Consider the following 18,555-nt stretch of genomic DNA (forward strand, 5'->3'; position numbering starts at 1 on the left):
TTAACAACTGAAAGACATTATGATTAACTATTTAATACTACCATCATTCCATATGTTTAACCAATTAGTGTACCTGTTCCTCCTCCTGATTCAATAACTGGCGTATCGCATTAAGTTAGCATTTGTGGCATCGAGTTATTTTTGGAGGCGAATAACTTGCTTTTGAAAAACTGAAATTGCTCCAACACAGCCATAGGCATCTTCTCTCTGATGTGGTTGGATTTCATTCAAGAGCTTACTTACGTTACTAGCACCAAATACTTTGTGTACGGTTGTGAACTTTCCTCTGGAGGGAAATAAGGAGCAAAAATGCAACTTGGCAAGCATTTTCTTCTCAAGAGTTTGCAGGCGGCGCATGGAGGGTTGGAGTAACTGCTGGAAGAAGACATCTTGCTTACAAAAAGAACACTTATCCAGAACAAAAAAAAACTTCAGCTTATATAGTGCTGAAGTTTTTACAAATGAACTAAATAACGTCAACATCTTCTGCTGAAGTTTTTGAAAAAACTTATCCAGGACAAAAAAAAAAAAAAAAACTTCAGCTTATTTAGTGCTGAAATTTTTACAAATGAACTAAATAACGTCAGCATCTTCTGCTGAAGTTTTTGAAAAAGCTTTATGACAAAACTAATGAATCCAGGACAAAAAAGCTTCAGCACTGTCTTTGCTACTTCAGGCCCGTCTACTAGAATGCTGAAATTTTGGATTGCCTTTGCTACTTCAGCCCCGTATGCTGAAGTTACGTGAAAAAGTGGGTACGCTTGCAATTATTTTTGCAAAGCGAACACAAGTTAAAACGTGACCCAAAAAGCGAGTATAGATGCAAATCCCCCAAAAATATATCAACGCACCGTTTTCATGTGAGATCTTCTTGTGTTGCTTTCATAAAATTACCATGTACAATATGCTCCAAAGTCCAACCCATTTAAATTTCATTATGAGGAGGAAAAAAATCAAATAGTCCCTTTTATTATGATGGAACAAGGGAAACAAATAAACGGGATAAAGTAAAAATATTACGAGAGATTGTGAAACTGAATCAAGTACGGTTCATTTTTATTTTCACGTTTGTCCGTATTATCAATTTTTATGTTTGAATTTTTTAATAATTTTTATTTGTTCCATCTTTTAATTAATGGGGATAAAATAGTTTTGTAACGTTGAATATTTTGCACGATAATTTCATAACTGAAACATACTTCACTGGGCTCTATATTATCTGTTGCGCTATGAATGATACTAATAAAATGCACTAGTAGTTCTCTTTTTTCATTTTGGCTTTAAACAACTACTTTATATTATAATAAAAAAGGTGTTACAGGAAGCGGCTGCTCTTGGGCAACATTACAAAAAGTACTAGGAAGAAAAGAAACTGCACTGTGGTGCATTGGTACATCAGTTATAGTAATTCTACTGCTACTAGATGCATTGCTTGAAGATGGGCCGTCCAACAGTTAGACAAAAATTGTTCATCTGTGTATGAACGCCAGTATTTGTCATGCTAGGCCTTCTAGTGGATATATTGCCTTGCTGATCTTTCTGGAGGTGGTTGATGATGAAAAGAGGAGGGTCTGCCAAAAAAGTGATGTTGCTGCCTGATAGCTCCATTCCAAAGTGTGCTAGGCGACATGCTACTATATTCTGCTCCCTATAAACGTGACTTACTTACTTTTGGACTACCTGTATTGGGAAAAACTGAGTTTATATTAAAGATGACGTGGCATGACATGTGGTTTGGTTAAATGGTCAAAGCGCAATAATTGACTAAGAGGCACGGATGAAGACAGCCACGGGAAGAGGAATTTAAATAGGCACGAGACGAAGTGCAGATACGAGTCTCGTACCAATTCAAGTCATTTACAGCCAACAGATTAGAAGGCATTAAAGACAAAGATCTGATGACAGAAAGGAGTCCAAATTCATTATTAAATACCTGATACGTTAGAAAATTGGTATTTAATAGGAATGATTGTATAACGGCTTATTCAATATCATTTATTACTCATAATTATATCATTAAAGCTGAGGCTTCATTCCTTTACCTAGAATTGCCTATAAAAGGAAGAAGTATCATCATTTGTAAAGACACAGAGTACTATTGGGAACTTACTGAAATACAAAACTATTTGTTGCTTTACCATCATTCTCCAAAGTATTTTATTTTCGTCTCCTGATTATCAGTAACCCGAATTTCTTTTTAGCTTTGACCAAAGACTCAGATTTTTGGTTAAACAAATTGGTTCTGTTACCGGGAATCTGATAATCTTTTCTTTTAAGCTATATCTTGTCCATTGTCGTCACCATGTCAAACAACAACACCGACAATAATAGTAATAACACATTGGGAAACCATGAGAATCAAATACATCAAAATCAAAATGACGTGGTTCCCTCCCCTCCAGATTCACCACGTCAATCTCGTGAAGGCACTCATGTTACTGAATCCCGTGCTGATCAACAAGAACAATCTGAACACTTTGAAGGAGTTACAACTGAAGCTTTACAAAAGCTAATTGATGCACAGGTCGGCAAAGCTCTTCAGGCACTTGTTAGTCGATTGCTTGTTGCACCACCCACACAAACTCCTAATAATAATACATTGGAGAATTCCCGTTCTGGTCTTGATAATTCTGGAAACGGAGCAACCCCCAGTGAACCACAGGAAGGGGGACCAGGTAATTCAAATAATTCATATTTGCAAAATTTAGTACTAACCTTGCAGAAACAGATTAAGGAACAAAATGAGCGTATTGAGCAAATCCCTGGAGTTCCGCCTGTAATAAAAGGAGTAGACATGGACAAATACTCACAACAACCATGGAAGCCAAGTGTTGCTCCCCTTCCGATTCCGAAAAAGTTCAAAATGCCTGACATCCCAAAATATGATGGTACTACAGACCCACGTGACCACGTGACTGCATTTACAACAGGCGTGAAAGGTAACGACTTGACCAAACAAGAAATTGAATCAGTACTGGTCAAGAAATTTGGAGAAACACTCACCAAGGGTGCATTAACCTAGTATTCTCTTTTATCTGAAAATTCTATTAATTCTTTTGCTGAGCTTGCAGATTCTTTTATTAAAGCACATTCGGGAGCACAAAAGGTTGAGAAAAGAATGGAAGATATTTTTAAAATCAAACAAGGGGATTCGGAGTTGCTTAGAAATTTTGTTGATAGATTCCAGCATGAAAGAATGACTCTACCTCGTGTGCCTGGCAATTGGGATGCAATAGCCTTTGCAAGTAATTTAAATGGCAAAAGTTCTGAAGCCACGAGACAACTCAAAGAAAGTCTTTGAGAATTTCCTGCAACCACTTGGAATGATGTTTACAATAGGTATAGTACGAAGCTGCGAATTGAAGAAGATACCGTACCTAAGTTTCATCATGAAGAAAGGGGTGGTCCCCGAAGATCAGAAACCGAAAAAAGATCAGGTAAAAACAGGTACGATCCATATATGGGACCTGCAAGAAAAGACCCACGGTCGAAACAAGATAGCCAGCAATATGATCAAAAATCAAGGAACAGGGACTCTGGTTCTTCTTCAAAGTTCAGGAATGATCGGAACAGACAAGAATCACGAAATGATGACAGAAGTTTAAAGGCACGATTCGGCGAATATAATTTTAATGTCTCTACCTCCGAGCTCGTAACTGTTTTAAGAAGCATGAGAGATAAGGTACGATGGCTAAAAGAGATGCGGTCAAATCCAAATAGACGCAATCCGGATCATTGGTGCGAATTCCACAATGATCACGAGCACAAAACTTCAGAATGTAGATTCTTGCAGAGTGAAGTGGATCATCTATTGAAGCAAGGGTACCTCACTGAGTTATTTAGCGAAAAAGGAAAACAAGCTTATATGAAAAACAAGCAAGAGCCACCACAACCTCCTTCACCCAAGAGGACAGTGAATGTCATAAGCGAGGGAGAAGATATTCACGGCATAACCTACATAGCCTCCAACAAGGTTTCTAAGGTACCAATTACACATGGGAAACGGGTGCGGCTGGTCCTAAAAAATGAAAGTATTTCGTTCAATGACGCAGATACCGAAGGAGTGACAACTCCACATAATGACGCACTGGTAATATCTTTACTTGTACATGATACTAATGTAAAACGAGTTTTGATTGATCTAGGGAGTTCTGTAAATATTATATTACTAAGGGTACTACGGGAAATGCAAGCTGAAGACAAAATGATACCCAAGGCGCACACCTTGTCAGGCTTCGACAATTCAAGTGTAGTAACAAAAGGAGAGGTAATTCTAACAACTTTTGTGACGGGTGTTGTTAAAGAAACTAAATTTCAGGTAGTTGATATTGAAATGGCCTACAATATGATCATGGGAAGACCATGAATACACGATATGGATGCTATCCCATCAACTCTACATCAGGTTATTAAATTCCCATCACCATGGGGAATTTGCCAAATTCGTGGGGATCAGCAGATGGCTAGAAGTGTCAACGCTGTAACAAGTACGAGCACCGTAAATAAAGAAAAATAGCAATTACAGGAAACAGTTGAAGGTAAAAAAGATCAAACTTCAGCTGAACAAGAAAAGACAGATTTGGACTCAAGGCCTGACACAATTCAGGAACCTGAAGAAAATGAAAGCATCAAAACGACAATTGAAGAGCTTGAGGCAGTGATGTTATTTGAGCAATGGCCTGAACGGAAGGTTTATGTCGGGGCCAATTTAAGCTTAAACATGCGAGGTATGATAATCGAATTTTTAAAAGCTAACTTAGACTGCTTTGCTTGGTCCCACGCTGATATGACAGGGATACCACCGGATGTGATGACTCACAAACTCAATGAGGACCCTTCTTTCACACCAATAAAGCAAAAGAAAAGAAAGCAAGGTGCTTTCAAGAACCAGGTGATTCAGGATGAGGTCCAAAAATTATTAAAAATCGGATCGATCCATGAGGTAAAGTATCCTAATTGGTTAGCTAACACGGTGGTCGTACCCAAGAAAAATGGTAAGTGGCGTGTTTGTGTGGATTATACCGATTTAAATAAAGCATGTCCAAAAGATTCCTTTCCCTTACCGCATATAGACCAACTAATTGATGCAACCGCAGGTCATGAACTTTTAAGTTTTTTAGATGCATACTCGGGATATAATCAAATTAAAATGGATCCTGGTGATGAAGAGAAAACTTCTTTCATCACAGACAAGGGGACTTACTGTTGTGAAGTAATGCCCTTTGGTCTCAAAAATGTTGGGGCAACCTATCAAAGGTTGGTCACCAAAATGTTCCAAGAACATTTAGGGAAAACAATGGAGGTATATATAGACGATATGCTCGTCAAAACCCAGCGATCTCATGATCATATTTGTCATCTATCTGTTATATTTGAAATTTTGCGGAAATTTAATATGAAACTCAACCCTGAAAAATGTGCATTTGGAGTTGCATCAGGTAAGTTTTTGGGTTTTCTTGTTTCTAACCGTGGTATTGAAGTGAATCCTTCTCAGATCAAAGCAATAGAATAAATCCCTGATATCCTTACTAATAAAAAGGAAGTACAAAGATTAACGGGAAGAATTGCAGCTTTGGGGAGATTTATTTCCAAATCCTCAGAAAGGTGTTTTAAGTTTTTCTCTGCACTCAAAAAGGAAGATCATTTTGAATGGAATGAAGATTGTCAACAAACCCTTAGAAATTTGAAAGCTTATATGTCAAAACCACCGTTGTTGGCAAAACCAAAGGTGGGGGAAAAACTTCTCATCTATCTGGCCGTATCTGAAGTCGCGGTGAGTGCTGTTTTAGTTCGCGAGGACCAAGGTAAACAATCTCCTATTTATTATGTAAGTAGGTCCTTATTGGAAGCTGAGACACGATACCCACAGCTAGAAAAATTAGCATTAGCTTTGATCATGGCATCTAGAAAATTAAGACCTTATTTTCAATGTCATCCCATTAATGTAGTTACTGCTTTTCCGCTTCGAAATATTTTGCATAAACACGAACTTTCAGGAAGATTAGCAAAATGGGCTATAAAACTAAGTGAATATGAAGTTGCTTATCAACCCAGGACCGCTATAAAATCTCAAGTACTAGCTGATTTCGTGGCTGATTTTAGTCAGGGGATGCATTTAGAAGCAGAAAAAGATTTACTAGTTTTTAATGGTGCAAACCTGGGGACTTGGGTTTTATTCACTGATGGTTCATCTAATGTAAAAGGGGCATGCCTAGGAATAGTCCTTGTACCACCTGCGGGTGAGACTATAAGACAGGCTATAAAATGTCATTCTATAACTAACAATGAAGCAGAGTATGAGGCTGTAATTGCAGGTTTTTAGAATTAGCGCGAGAACTCGGCATAACACAGATTATAATCAAGAGTGATTCTCAACTCGTGGTCAATCAAATGCTGGGGACTTATACAGCCAGAGAGACGCGAATGCAAGAGTACCTCACAAAGGTACGAGAGTTAATAAACCAATTCCAAACGTGGAAAGTAGTGCAGATCCCAAGAGATGAGAATGTAGAGGCGGATGCTTTAGCAAATCTCGCATCTGCAGCGGACGTAGCAAACGATACAAATGCTTCAGTCATACATTTATTTCATTCCGTTCTCGAATCTGATAAAAACGAGGTAAATTTAAATCATTTAACATGGGATTGGAGAAATGAAATTGTTGCCTTTTTACAGCACGGTACCGTGCCTAATGACAAAGGAAAGGCTCTCGCGCTTCGCAAAAAAGCTGCTCGATATTGTTTATATCAAAGGAAATCTTTATCGAAAGATGTTCGGTGGACCACTAGCAAGGTGTCTCGGACCCTCTCAAATAGAATATGTGATGAGAGAAGTGCACGAAGGACATTGTGGGATTCACGCAGGGGGACGGTCACTGGTAAGAACATTAATTTGCACATGATATTATTGGCCTAAGATGGAAGAAGAAACAACCAGTTTCGTGTCCAAATGTGATAAATGTCAAAGGTACAACAACAATATGCACAGACCAGCTGAGTTACTACATCCTGTTATAGCCTCGTGGCCCTTTATGAAATGGGGAATGGATATTGTAGGTCCACTTCCACAAGCAAAAGGTCAGGTAAAGTTTCTACTTGTACTTACAGATTATTTCACTAAATGGGTAGAAGCAGGGGCATTTAAACAGGTACGAGAGAAGGAAGTTAAAGACTTCATATGGCGAAATATAATATGCCGCTTTGGAGCACCAAAGGAGATCGTGTGTGACAATGGACCACAATTCATTGGAGCTCAAATCACAGAATTTCTTCGAAGTTGGCAGATCAAAAGGATAACGTCTACGCCATACCATCCAGTAGGTAATGGACAAGCAGAATCTACTAACAAAGTCATTATCAACAACTTGAAGAAGAGGTTACAGGATTCAAAAGGTAATTGGCCTGAGGTGTTACCTGGAGTATTATGGGCTTATCGTACAACGACCAAAACAAGCATTGGAGAAACACCATTTTCAATGGTTTATGGTGCGGAAGCCTTAATTCCAGTTGAAATAGGTGAGCCAAGCACACGATACGATCAGACAACGGAGGAATCTAATGATGAAGAGATGCGGGTCAACTTTGATTTACTTGAAGGAAGAAGAGAAGCTGCAGATGGCAGCACAAAAGCAAGTAATTGAACGATATTACAATAGGAAAGCACGCCTCAGATTTTTCAAAATTGGGGACTTCGTGCTTAAAAAGGTGTTCCAATCTGCAAAGGCTGCTAACTCAGGAAAGCTAAGTCCAACATGGGAAGGACCGTACAAAGTCCGTGACATTGCGGGAAAAGGAGCATACTAGTTGGAGACAATGGACGGCAAAGTTTTACCCTCACATTGGAATGTCGTCCACTTAAAAAGATATTACTTTTGAGAAAGTACCTACGGTCATGTATCACCATGTTAAAATTTCTCTTTTGGATTATTAATATTTTACTAACGATTTTAGATGCTAGGCAAAATACCATAACTCGTGCCAAATGATGAGTCACAACCTGCAAGGCAAAATGGAGTATTCTTAAATTCCTAGACCAGTGTTACAATTAATCTGATGGAAATACACACGAGTTAGGCAGTCTTCATCTATAATCGCACCTTCGAGTCCCGTATATCTTTCTGTTTCAGGAAAAAGGCCAAAGTAAAAGAAATAAACAGGTGCTCGAGGCTTCATATTTCACCGCTCAAACACTTGAGGGACTACAATATTGTACACAGATACGTGTAGAAATGCAGATACGAATATCAAATAAAAGTCGGCCACAAAGAGACAAGTGTTGAGTAAAAAGTTACGAAGTCTTCAGCATTCATGAGAATAACAGAGTCATCTCTCAAACCCTTCTTAATATATAAAGATATGGTCATGACTATGTACTGAAACAGGTTATGAAGAAAAACCTTGTTTATTCTATGTTATGTACAAATCTGTTACAAGAAAAACAGTTACGAGAAAGTTGTTGATGTATTGTAATACATGTAATAGTCAAACACTTGTTAAAGTTTATGAATAAAAACCTGCCAAAGTTGTTTCATACAAAACGTGTGTATTCCTATTTCTTTCATCGTATTATAACACCATTATGAAGTTGAGACGTCTTCTTCATTAAGTGTCGATAAAATAAAGGGCCATCTTTTATAAGCCTCATGTTGATAATCCATGAGAAGAATCATAAAGCATTTTAAAAGGATAAAAATGCTAAGCTATTCTATAAGTCCTAGATAAATGGGCAAGAATAAAATATACAGAAGTACCAACAAAAACTTCTTAATATAAAGGACCAAGTATGAACTTAGTCAGCAAAATATTTGTTTTTTAAAAATGCCCCATTATGATAATTGGGGACTTCATCAAAAGATCCCTTACAACAATTTCATTTTCAGCTAGTCACTGAAGGGTTTGGAACATCAGAAGTTTCACCCTCGGGAGCAGGAATTGCAACCCCAATTGCTGCAGTAGCCACTTCTTCATTTAAAAGCTCTTCCGTTCCAGGAGCTTCAAGTACAGGAGAAGGAGTATCAGTAGATTGTTGACTTTTCTCGATGGTATCTACGACTTTGTCCAGTTCAGACTACAAGTCAAAGCCTTCTTGAGCAGCTTCCGTCAAAGCATCACGGCGAGATTTTAGGAAAGCCCAACTCACCTCTATGTTGAAGTTCTCCTCCAGAAGTCCATATTCCTTTTCCCATATAGCAAGATCGTTTTTCAAGATTTGGTGCTCAGCTAAATGGGAATCAAGGGAAGCTTCAAGAGAGGCGTGAGAACTCTTCAAAGCATGAATCTCGTCAGAGGAGGACTGTAAGTCAGCTTGAGTTTGAGTCAAGCTTTGCATTAACTCTCATGCATACTCTTCTTTCTTAGCCAAAAGTGCCTTAAGCTCCCTAACTTCTTCACTAGCCTTTGATAATTGTTGTGACAAAGAGCATTCCAAAAGCTCTTTGTCTCTTTTAAATTGGCTTGAAGAAGCCTTGGCAGTTGCCAGTTCAGAAGTCAAACCACGGTTTTGCTGCTCCAGGAGGTTTTTATTTTCTTGCATCTATGGTCCCTTGAGCATTCTCAAACTGTTCTTTCCAATTGACTGCTTCAAGCTGGGCTCCCCTGGTTATTTCTTCGGCCTCGTGGACAGTTTTTTCAGACTCACGGGCTTTTCTTTTCATGAGGGAAATTCTTCCCATTAATTCCGTACCAATGAGGTTAGCCTACAGAGACAACTCATAGAAATGAGGGATTGAAGATAAAAAAAAACTTGTTGGTAAGAAGAGGAAAAATACCTTCAAAGTAGAATGAACTATGTCATTCATCAAAGTCAAGCAGCTATGGCTCTCCATCTTCTTCTTCTCAATATCTCCAATTAGGGGCTCGAGCCAAACATCGACTCTACCAGTCTTTCTCAAGAGGCTATGGTTGGCAGGAACTTCAAGAGTAACACTTCTCATAGTCATACTTCCACTGCTAGAATCCGTCTCTGTACGATGAACAGAGGGAAGAAGAGCAATGGAAGGAATGGAAGGAGAAGATGCAGAAACAGGAATGGAAGGAGAAGATGTAGAAATCAACGCAAGAATAGAAGCAGGTGCAGTAGAAACTACCAAGGGAACAGACATAGGAGCGGTAGAAACTGGCAAAAGAACGGAAGTCGTCAAAACTGGTAAAGAAATACTTACGGTTGACAGTGGAATGGAGGAAATAGGAACGAATAAGGAAAGAGGAGCTTCATCAAAAACAGGGCCAAGCTCGCCACTCTCGAAACCACTATAAAAAAGATGCTGAATTGACTCATTATTATCTCTTGGTTCGGTGTCCTCGTCAGAATGAATCAAAACAGGTTCGGTGGTTGAGGTTCGAGCAGGAGTGTCTTCAATTTCATCATCAATGATTATTCGCCTCCTGACCCTTGGCCTGGTAATTAGGGAGATACCCTCCTTTTCTTCAGAACTTTCTTTTATAGCTTTCCTTTTTGGCAGCAAGGCTCGAGCCTTATCCAAATCAAGAGCAACATTAACAGACATGCGAATGGCCATAGCTACTTCAGCCGTCATTCCTCTAACGCCAAATCCTGATTAAAGGAAGGATATACATGATCAAAATTAAGGAAAAAATGCTTAACATGTAAAAAAAACATATAAAAAAGGGGCATACCATGTGTTTTCACCTTCCAGCCATGTAAGGAAGAAATCGATTTTCAAGTTCTTTGCTCCCTAGAAGCAATCTTCAAAAGTGAGTCTACCCAACCACGAAAGTTGGGAATAGGTTCCACATCTCCCATGGTTGCTACAAAAAACCAAGAAGAGACGAGGTTAAAAACAAATTTCTTTTGAAATTCTCAAGAGTAGGTACGGTAAGTAAAAAGAAACCTACGTGCAAAATTTCACTTCTCAGGGAAGAGAATATTTGTTTCGCCAATCAAGCCCACCGTACGAACATCAACGTAACGGATGTACCATCCACGATCTTTGTCATCTTCAGGATTTACCAGAACTTTTTTGCTCCTTGCTGTTAAGGTAAAAACCCCATGGCGTATTAAGTTAGGGTGGTATAAATGAATGAGGTGAGAGAAGGTGAAATTGACATTGGCTTTGGAAGATAAGTATCTCAAACAAGCCACTGTTCTCCACACTAGGGGACCGATTTGGGCCAAAAAAATTGTAAAGAAACGGCAAAAATCAAGAATAATTGGGTCAATCAGAGGATTAAAACCTAAAGTGAAGGGGTAAGTATAAACAAAAGAATACCCACTTCTAAAGGAGGAAATTCTCTGATTTGGGGAAGGAATTGGCATTCGAAGACTATCTTTCTAGTTACAATCTCTTCTTATGGTGGGGATTGTAAGCTCGGTTACTTTGCTTTTGAAGAGACGTTTTGTCACTTTCAAAAGACAAATCGCTGGGAACTATCTCATCAACTAAGGGTTCTTGAGAAGAATCAAGAATTTCTCTACTTCTAGAAGAGGGGGCCTTTGGGATAGAACTCCTTGAAGAAGAACCAGAGGAGCCGTCTCGAGTAGATTCTAACTCTGTTTGAAGCCTACCTCCTCCGCCTCTTCTGTGTCTAACAGGGGCGTTGGGGAATTGGTCTAGAATCAGAACTTTTTTACGGTTAGGGTTTGAAGATGACATTGTTAGGAAAGATAAGTCGAAAGAAAGTAGAAATAAAGAAGAAAATGTTTGCTGAAGATTTGTGAAGAAGACAAAGGAAGAAAAAGTTATGTATATAATGGGAACCGTCAAACTTAGAAGTGTAATGATGGAAAGCCTATAATAAAGGCAACTATCACTTCGTGAATAGTGAGAATGAAGAAGTCTTGAAAAGGGGTGTAAATAGCAGAATCAATCAGAAAATGACACATGGGCAGAACATTAAATGGAAAAGACTACTGAGGCGTTAATACTGTCATAAGCATTAATTGTGGCGAAAATTCCTTTTTTTATGAAGATCTGCTTCCCAATTATTTAATTGATAAATAAATGAAAAGTGGGGGGACTATCTGTATTGGGAAAAAACTGAGTTTATATTAAAGATGACGTGGCATGACACATGGTTTGGTTAAATGGTCAAAGCGCAACAATTGACTAAGAGGCACGGATGGAGACAGCCACGGGAAGAGGAATTTAAATAGGCACGAGACGAAGTGCAGATACGAGTCTCGTACCAATTCAAGTCATTTACAGCCAACGAATTAGAAGGCATTAAAGACAAAGATCTGATGACAGAAAGGAGTCCAAATTCATTATTAAATACCTGATACGTTAGAAAATTGGTATTTAATAGGAATGATTGTATAACGGCTTATTCAATATCATTTATTACTCATAATTATATCATTAAAGCTGAGGCTTCATTCCTTTACCTAGAATTACCTATAAAAGGAAGAAGTATCATCATTTGTAAGGACACAGAGTACTATTGGGAACTTACTGAAATACAAAACTATTTGCTGCTTTACCATCATTCTCCAAAGTATTTTATTTTCGTCTCCTGATTATCAGTAACCCGAATTTCTTTTTAGCTTTGACCAAAGACTCAGATTTTTGGTTAAACAGTACCCAATTGCCGGATCAGGAATCTATAATCATTTAGCAAAGATGAGTGTTATATTATTTGTGTTTGTAATATAGTGATTACATGTTGGGCGTCCATCTGAATTTGCAATGGAGCTAGTTGATGTGCCACTGCTATTTGCAAACCACGTAGTAGTGCCAAGTTTGATTTCTATGACATTGGTCTGATGGTGACCCGCATAACCCATTACCCAATCACCTTTGTGGTTTCTGAAAACCCCCAAAGCCAGCTTGTGGTTGTGGGGGCTAAAAGCCCCATCTCTATTTAGGATGATAATTCCCGTCCAGGGGATTCCATTTTACATACATAGCTATTTCAAGACTTTTATGGTTGCAAATGTTAGTTAGGAAAAGATGTTCGTCGGTTAACTGGATAGTTGCGTTGGTTGAAGGCTGTAGAGTTGCATTTTCAAAACAATTTTTGTTACGCACATTCCATAGGTGCCATAATCTAAAAGGAATTAGCTGTTTCAATTGTATAAAATACCCTTTTGAAGAATGAGTTGTTTGAATGGCTGCCTAAGGAATTTAGTCATTCCATTAATATTAAAAGCAAAATCGACCTTTAATTATTGAATATAGTATTAAAGAAAATATTGAGATATAATAATCATAGCACTTCTCCCATTAGTTATCTACTAAATATTCAAAATTTCAAATCAACTTTTTTCCCGTTATATAGTTAGTTTTTGAGGAGAAGTTGATAGGTTTATGCATATGTTATATAGAAATTAATTTCGAGAATTATCACACGACGAGTTTTTGAAATAAAATATAAAAAATATTAATGGAAGAAGCTGACTTCTTTTATTATGTAGTTGCATTACAAAAAGAAAAAAGGTAAAAATATCCCGATTGTTACAAATTAAATAAAAATAAAAATTTCAGACATCTTCATATAAATTTAAATTCGTAACTCTTACATAATACTTTATTTTTGTAATCATACAACAACAATAATATACCCAATATTATCCTACATTGTGAGGTCTAAGAAGAATAGTGCGTACGTATATCTTACCCCTACTTTATTTTTGTAATCATCCGATATCTAAATGGTCAAATATGCTTACCTGTGTAATCGGATTCACACCGCGTAAGTCCAAGGGTAAAATCCTCCCTGCCGAGAGAAATACTTGATAAAGATAATAAATAGATTAGATTTTATTCCTAAAAAAAAAATAAGAAATCAATTCCTATAAAAGATGACAAATTTTCTCCCTTTGAGCTACTATCATTGTTTCTGGTCTAATATCATTTTGTTTCGGCGGGACGGGGCTCGAGTGTAACGGATTTAAAATCACTTCCTAAACCATTCTCCCGGAGGCGGAGAGAGGCACCTTTCCACCGGCGTCCGACGCTGCCGCTGTTCAATTTCCCTATCTTCTCAAGGTATAAAATCCTATCTCAGCACTATTTCATTCCTTTTGATTTTGACAGTTTTCTTAGTCGAGTTATCTCCTCTATTAACCCAAAAAAATAAGAATGTGGAATCTAGGGTTGTTTTTATATTTTAATTTTTCTACATGCTGTTGAAAAAAAGAAAATATTTTTTATTATCCTATTGTCCCCACCAGCTTGCACACACCTCAACTAATTTTACACTTATTGCGTAACTCTATCCGTCAAGGCTTAGACAAATAGAAAAAATCACGATCACAGTGAGAATTACCTAGTGTTTTTGCGTCCGCTGAGATTTGAACTTGATACCTCATGGTTCTCAATCCAATTGATTGACCATTAGGCTACATCCTTGGCTGAGAAAGAAAAGGAGTAATTTTGATCTTGATGTTTGTTTCTTTGGTTTGCTGTATGAAGTCGGAAAATCCATTGCATGTGTAACAGAAGAGCATAGCTCAAAACAAAATTGCAGCAAAAGAAAATTGTTAAGAAGCAAGACTGAATTCGTCTTATATCTTCCATCTGTTTAAGAAAGCTAAGGGTGCTTGTTATGAATTAGCTAACAACTAAGCGGCCAACGGTTAGTCTGTAGTTGTTACTTTTCTTGTGCACTATCTGAAACTGCCAATTTTAATAAAATTTTATGAGAAATTGTGCTTTTGCAACACTAATTGGTTATCGTATGTTGATCAGCATCAAGAAGTATACATATGATGGTTAATTTTCCAATTCAGCTATAGATTGAGATTGTTAGCCTGAGGGAAATGACAGGTTCACCTTAATTTTTCTGGATTTCTCAAGTCCACTCCGTATTAGCTTCCATTATTTCATGGCCTTGGTTTTTTTGTTTTACTTTTGAATAAGATAAGTTTTTTTAAAGTGTTTGTCTGCCCAGCTGGTGATGTAATACTGTATACTTAACTTATGTATTTTCTCAATGGGCTCGTCTTTTAATTAGTTTCTTCGAAAGTTGATGCATTAGTTGCCCCATAAATATATTCTTGGAAGACCATTATATAGTGATCGACTTGCTCTTATTACCTTCTTGTCTTTCTATAGAATTCAGTTTCCTGGACTTTCCTCCCCCTCCTTCCAATAGGAACTTGAACTATAAGTCAATGGCAGATCCTCCTTTTTTTTTTTGTGGCTTCTCTTTTCACCATCAAGAATTATGCGATTTACTGGGTTCGTTAAGCTTCCTTGGTTCCGAAGGGCCAGCCATAACATTGATAACTCTATTATTATTGATAATGGCATAACCACTGCAACTTTGTTGTGCGAACTTATTCCCCCACAGAACATTCTGAAGATTATTATAGGACATTTGTTGAAAACTTAATTGAACTGCTGTATCATTCATCTACTATTGAGCTGAATTTTTCTGATTGTGTGGTCTAATTCTTTTGTTGCAATTACACTTTTACAGCACACGTGAGATGGCAGGATTTCATAATCATCAGGGTTACCCTGCACAACATATTCCCATGGGTCCTATGCCTCCACCCATGCGTCATCCTGCCTTGTTAGAAAAAGAACTTGAAATGCAACATGTTGAAAATCGGAGACTGGCTGAAGATCGAATTGCTTTGCAACGTGAATTAGGTGCTGCTAGGGAGGAACTTCATCGCATGAATCTTATGATATCTGATATTCGAGTTCAGCATGAAATCCACTGTAGGGAACTTACTGAAAGGCGTTTGAAGCTGGAAGCAGATCTCCGAGCTCTAGAACCACTGAAAATTGAGGTTAAAAACCTCCGTTCGCAAGTTACAAAGCTTTGTACCATTAAGCAGGATCTCTCTAGTCAGGTAGAGACACTCACGAAGGACCTCGTCAGGATGCAAGGTGAAAACAAACAGATTCCTTCTTTAAGGGTTGAGATTGATGGACTGCGTCAGGAGCTTTTGTGTGCTAGGTATATGCTATTATTGTGTCCTGCTGCCTCTGGAAGTATGATTAACATACAATGTGGCTATCAGGAGGTAATATTAAGTTTGTCTTATGACTTTTAGGTTTGCTGCTGAGTATGAAAATAAGGCTAAAGTTGAACTGATGGATCAGATTCAGACAAATAAAGAAGGTATATTTTCAAAAAAATTCAATCGAAATCCTTTTTGTTTGTCTCATTGTTTAGGTTCTGTTTGGATTATCTATTTGTATAAGTGTTAAGTCTTTTAACAATTTTGGATTTTCTATTCCTCAAAATGATACTAAAACTCTTAAGTTCTTCACGGACTTCACCTCTTGACAATTTCCGCTTCGCGCCTCCTAATCCATTTTGCTGAGTGCAATCTTTGATGCTTCTATTGAAGGTCTTGAGAAACCATCCACAATCCAGCAAAGTGGTATAGTTCCATCTTGCGGGGGACTTGATGTAATTCAGCAGGTTCTATCTGCCTCAGCGAAGATAGCTGCATTTTGTTCTGAAATTTTACAACAGCTTGACTGTGGCTTAGTTCAATGCCAAGCCTTGTTTTTGGCACCTACTCGTGAACGTGCACAACAGATTGAGAATGTCATGCGAGCACTTGGCGACCCCCTTGGGGTAAAGGTCCATGCTTGTGTAGGTGGTAATAGCATCCAGGAGGATAAGCATATCCTATCAGCTGGAGTTCATCTCGTTGTTGGTACACCTGGGTGTGTATTTGACATGTTGCGGAGGAAAAACCAATCTCTGCTTCTTGATCACATTAGAATGTTTGTGCTAGATGAAGCTGATGAAATGCTTTCAAGGGGATTTAAAGACCAGGTAGTTCATCTTCTGCAATAGTATTTTACACTTTGATGACATATGCTTTCTGTTTAGGTCCGAGGGTGGCTGGGTATTTCCCAATTTCGGAGTATCTCTTTTGTTAATTCTCTTGAAATAACCAGTGTAGAAGATGTGAAATTAAACGATGTCAGCATGTGCTTTTCCTCCTTCCTTAATCATTCTTGGGATTAGAAATAGAGATTTCAATGGTATGCATAATGTTAGTGGCACAGGGTTTGGTTATCCTTTCTATTCAATTAGTTGCTAAAACTTTGCAGAAACGAGTTTAGTGCATTTTCTTGCTACTTCTCATGGAGTGGTATATACTATATACTGACTCAATCTTTCCCCTCCATTTCATTTTACCAGCACTTTGCAGATTCATAGTTTTGATTTTGTCTTCCATGTATCTTTATTGGCAGATTTATGACATTTTGCAGCTTTTACCTGCCAAAGTTCACGTAGTAGCATTTTATGCAACTATGCCAGCTGACGCCCTTGAAATCACGAGGAAGTTCATGAATAAGCCAGTGAAAGTGTTAGTCAAATTTGATGAACTGACTCTTGAGGGTATCAAACAATTTTATGTCAATGTTGTAAGGGAAGAACGAAAGCTTGATGCAATATATGATCTTTACGAGAGACTAAACATCACCAAAAGTGTTATTTTTGTTAACACCCGCCTAAAGGTCAATTGGCTAACAGATAAAATGCGAAGCCGTGGTCACACAGTCTCAGCCACTCATGGAAAAATGGACCAGAAAACTCGAGACATAATCATGCGTGAATTTTGCTCTGGTTCCTCTAGTATACTTATCACAACTGATTTGTCAGCTCGTGTTATTGATGTGCAACAGGTGTGTATTGTGATAAATTATGATCTTCCAACTCAACTAGAGAATTATCTCCGTCGTATTGGAAGAAGTGGAGAATTTGAAAGCAAAGGATATGCTATCAACTTTGTAACAGCAGATGAGGAAAAAATGTTATCTGATATTCAAAGGTTCTACAATGTGGTCATCGACGAACTTCCATCAAATGTTGCTGATTTCTAAAAAGCTTTTTAGGTTGTGATATAGGTAAGAATATAGCTCCTAGTATCCTTTTCCTTCCTTAAAGATAGCTCCTAGTATATTTTTCTGAGCGAACACGAACGAGGTGTTTGCATTTTTTTATGATGCAATTTTCTGGGAAGTCAGTGGTGACTACAAGTTTGCACATAGGAATCTCTCTCACCATTGTCACAACTTATTTGATATTGGCATTTTTGTTTTCCTTGTTGGGTACTAATGAAGCAATCATTAAAGGAAAGTACTATCTGCACTGTGTATATACCAAAAGAGTAGAATAAGTTATACTCCCTCCCGTTCATAATATGTGACCGATTTGCTTTTAGCACGCCCATTAACAAAATACTAAATTCTATGCAAAAATACCTACTATGACTAAACTACCCCTAATTAAACATTTAATGTGAGAAGAAAACTTTTTAGGGATATGTACATAGGGGTTATTTTGTAAAAATAAATTGAATTTTTTCTTGATTATATAACTGGACACTTATTTTAAACCAAAATAAAAAAGCAAATTGGTCACTTATTGTAAACCGAAGGGAGTAACACTTTTGAGACATCACAACCGAAATACGCTAAAAAGCTAAAGGCTTTAACGATGACCGAGTTGGTGGTACATGGGTCTTGGAGAATTGGTTGGGTGGGCGGCTATTGGGTTAATTCTTTAAGAAATTTCCGGATTGTTTGCGCTGTATGATCTTCTTTAAGGCATTCTTTAAATTTTGTGACCGTTAATCAACTTGGTTAAATATCGTCTTTAAACATAATTGAATGAT

General features: G+C 37.8%; 1 protein-coding gene across 2 annotated transcripts; it reads left to right on the top strand.

Moving 5' to 3' along the window:
* The first annotated feature begins 13,660 nt into the window (after positions 1-13,660).
* On the top strand, positions 13,661-18,017 carry LOC107792300 (eukaryotic initiation factor 4A-9-like). Of its 2 annotated transcripts, none has more exons than XM_016614501.2 (5): positions 13,661-13,945; positions 15,381-15,869; positions 15,967-16,034; positions 16,267-16,703; positions 17,147-18,017. In XM_016614501.2, the coding sequence occupies exons 2-5, from the start codon at positions 15,391-15,393 to the stop codon at positions 17,759-17,761; spliced, it is 1,599 nt and encodes a 532-aa protein (XP_016469987.2). In that variant the 5' UTR covers positions 13,661-13,945; positions 15,381-15,390; the 3' UTR covers positions 17,762-18,017. The 2 variants fall into 2 exon arrangements, with proteins under 2 accessions (XP_016469987.2, XP_016469986.2); XM_016614500.2 differs by having other exon boundaries at positions 13,665-13,945; positions 17,129-18,017.
* The last annotated feature ends 538 nt before the right edge of the window (positions 18,018-18,555 follow it).

This window comes from Nicotiana tabacum, chromosome 6, assembly GCF_000715075.1.
Source record: "Nicotiana tabacum cultivar K326 chromosome 6, ASM71507v2, whole genome shotgun sequence".
NCBI classification, from domain to species: Eukaryota; Viridiplantae; Streptophyta; class Magnoliopsida; order Solanales; family Solanaceae; genus Nicotiana; species Nicotiana tabacum.

Coding starts and splice junctions, on each gene's coding strand:
- LOC107792300 (XM_016614500.2), top strand. CDS start 15,391: ATGGCAGGATTTCATAATCATCAGGGTTACCCTGCACAACATATTCCC. Junction 15,870..15,966: donor CAGGAGCTTTTGTGTGCTAG/GTATATGCTATT, acceptor TATGACTTTTAG/GTTTGCTGCTGAGTATGAAA. Junction 16,035..16,266: donor GATTCAGACAAATAAAGAAG/GTATATTTTCAA, acceptor CTTCTATTGAAG/GTCTTGAGAAACCATCCACA.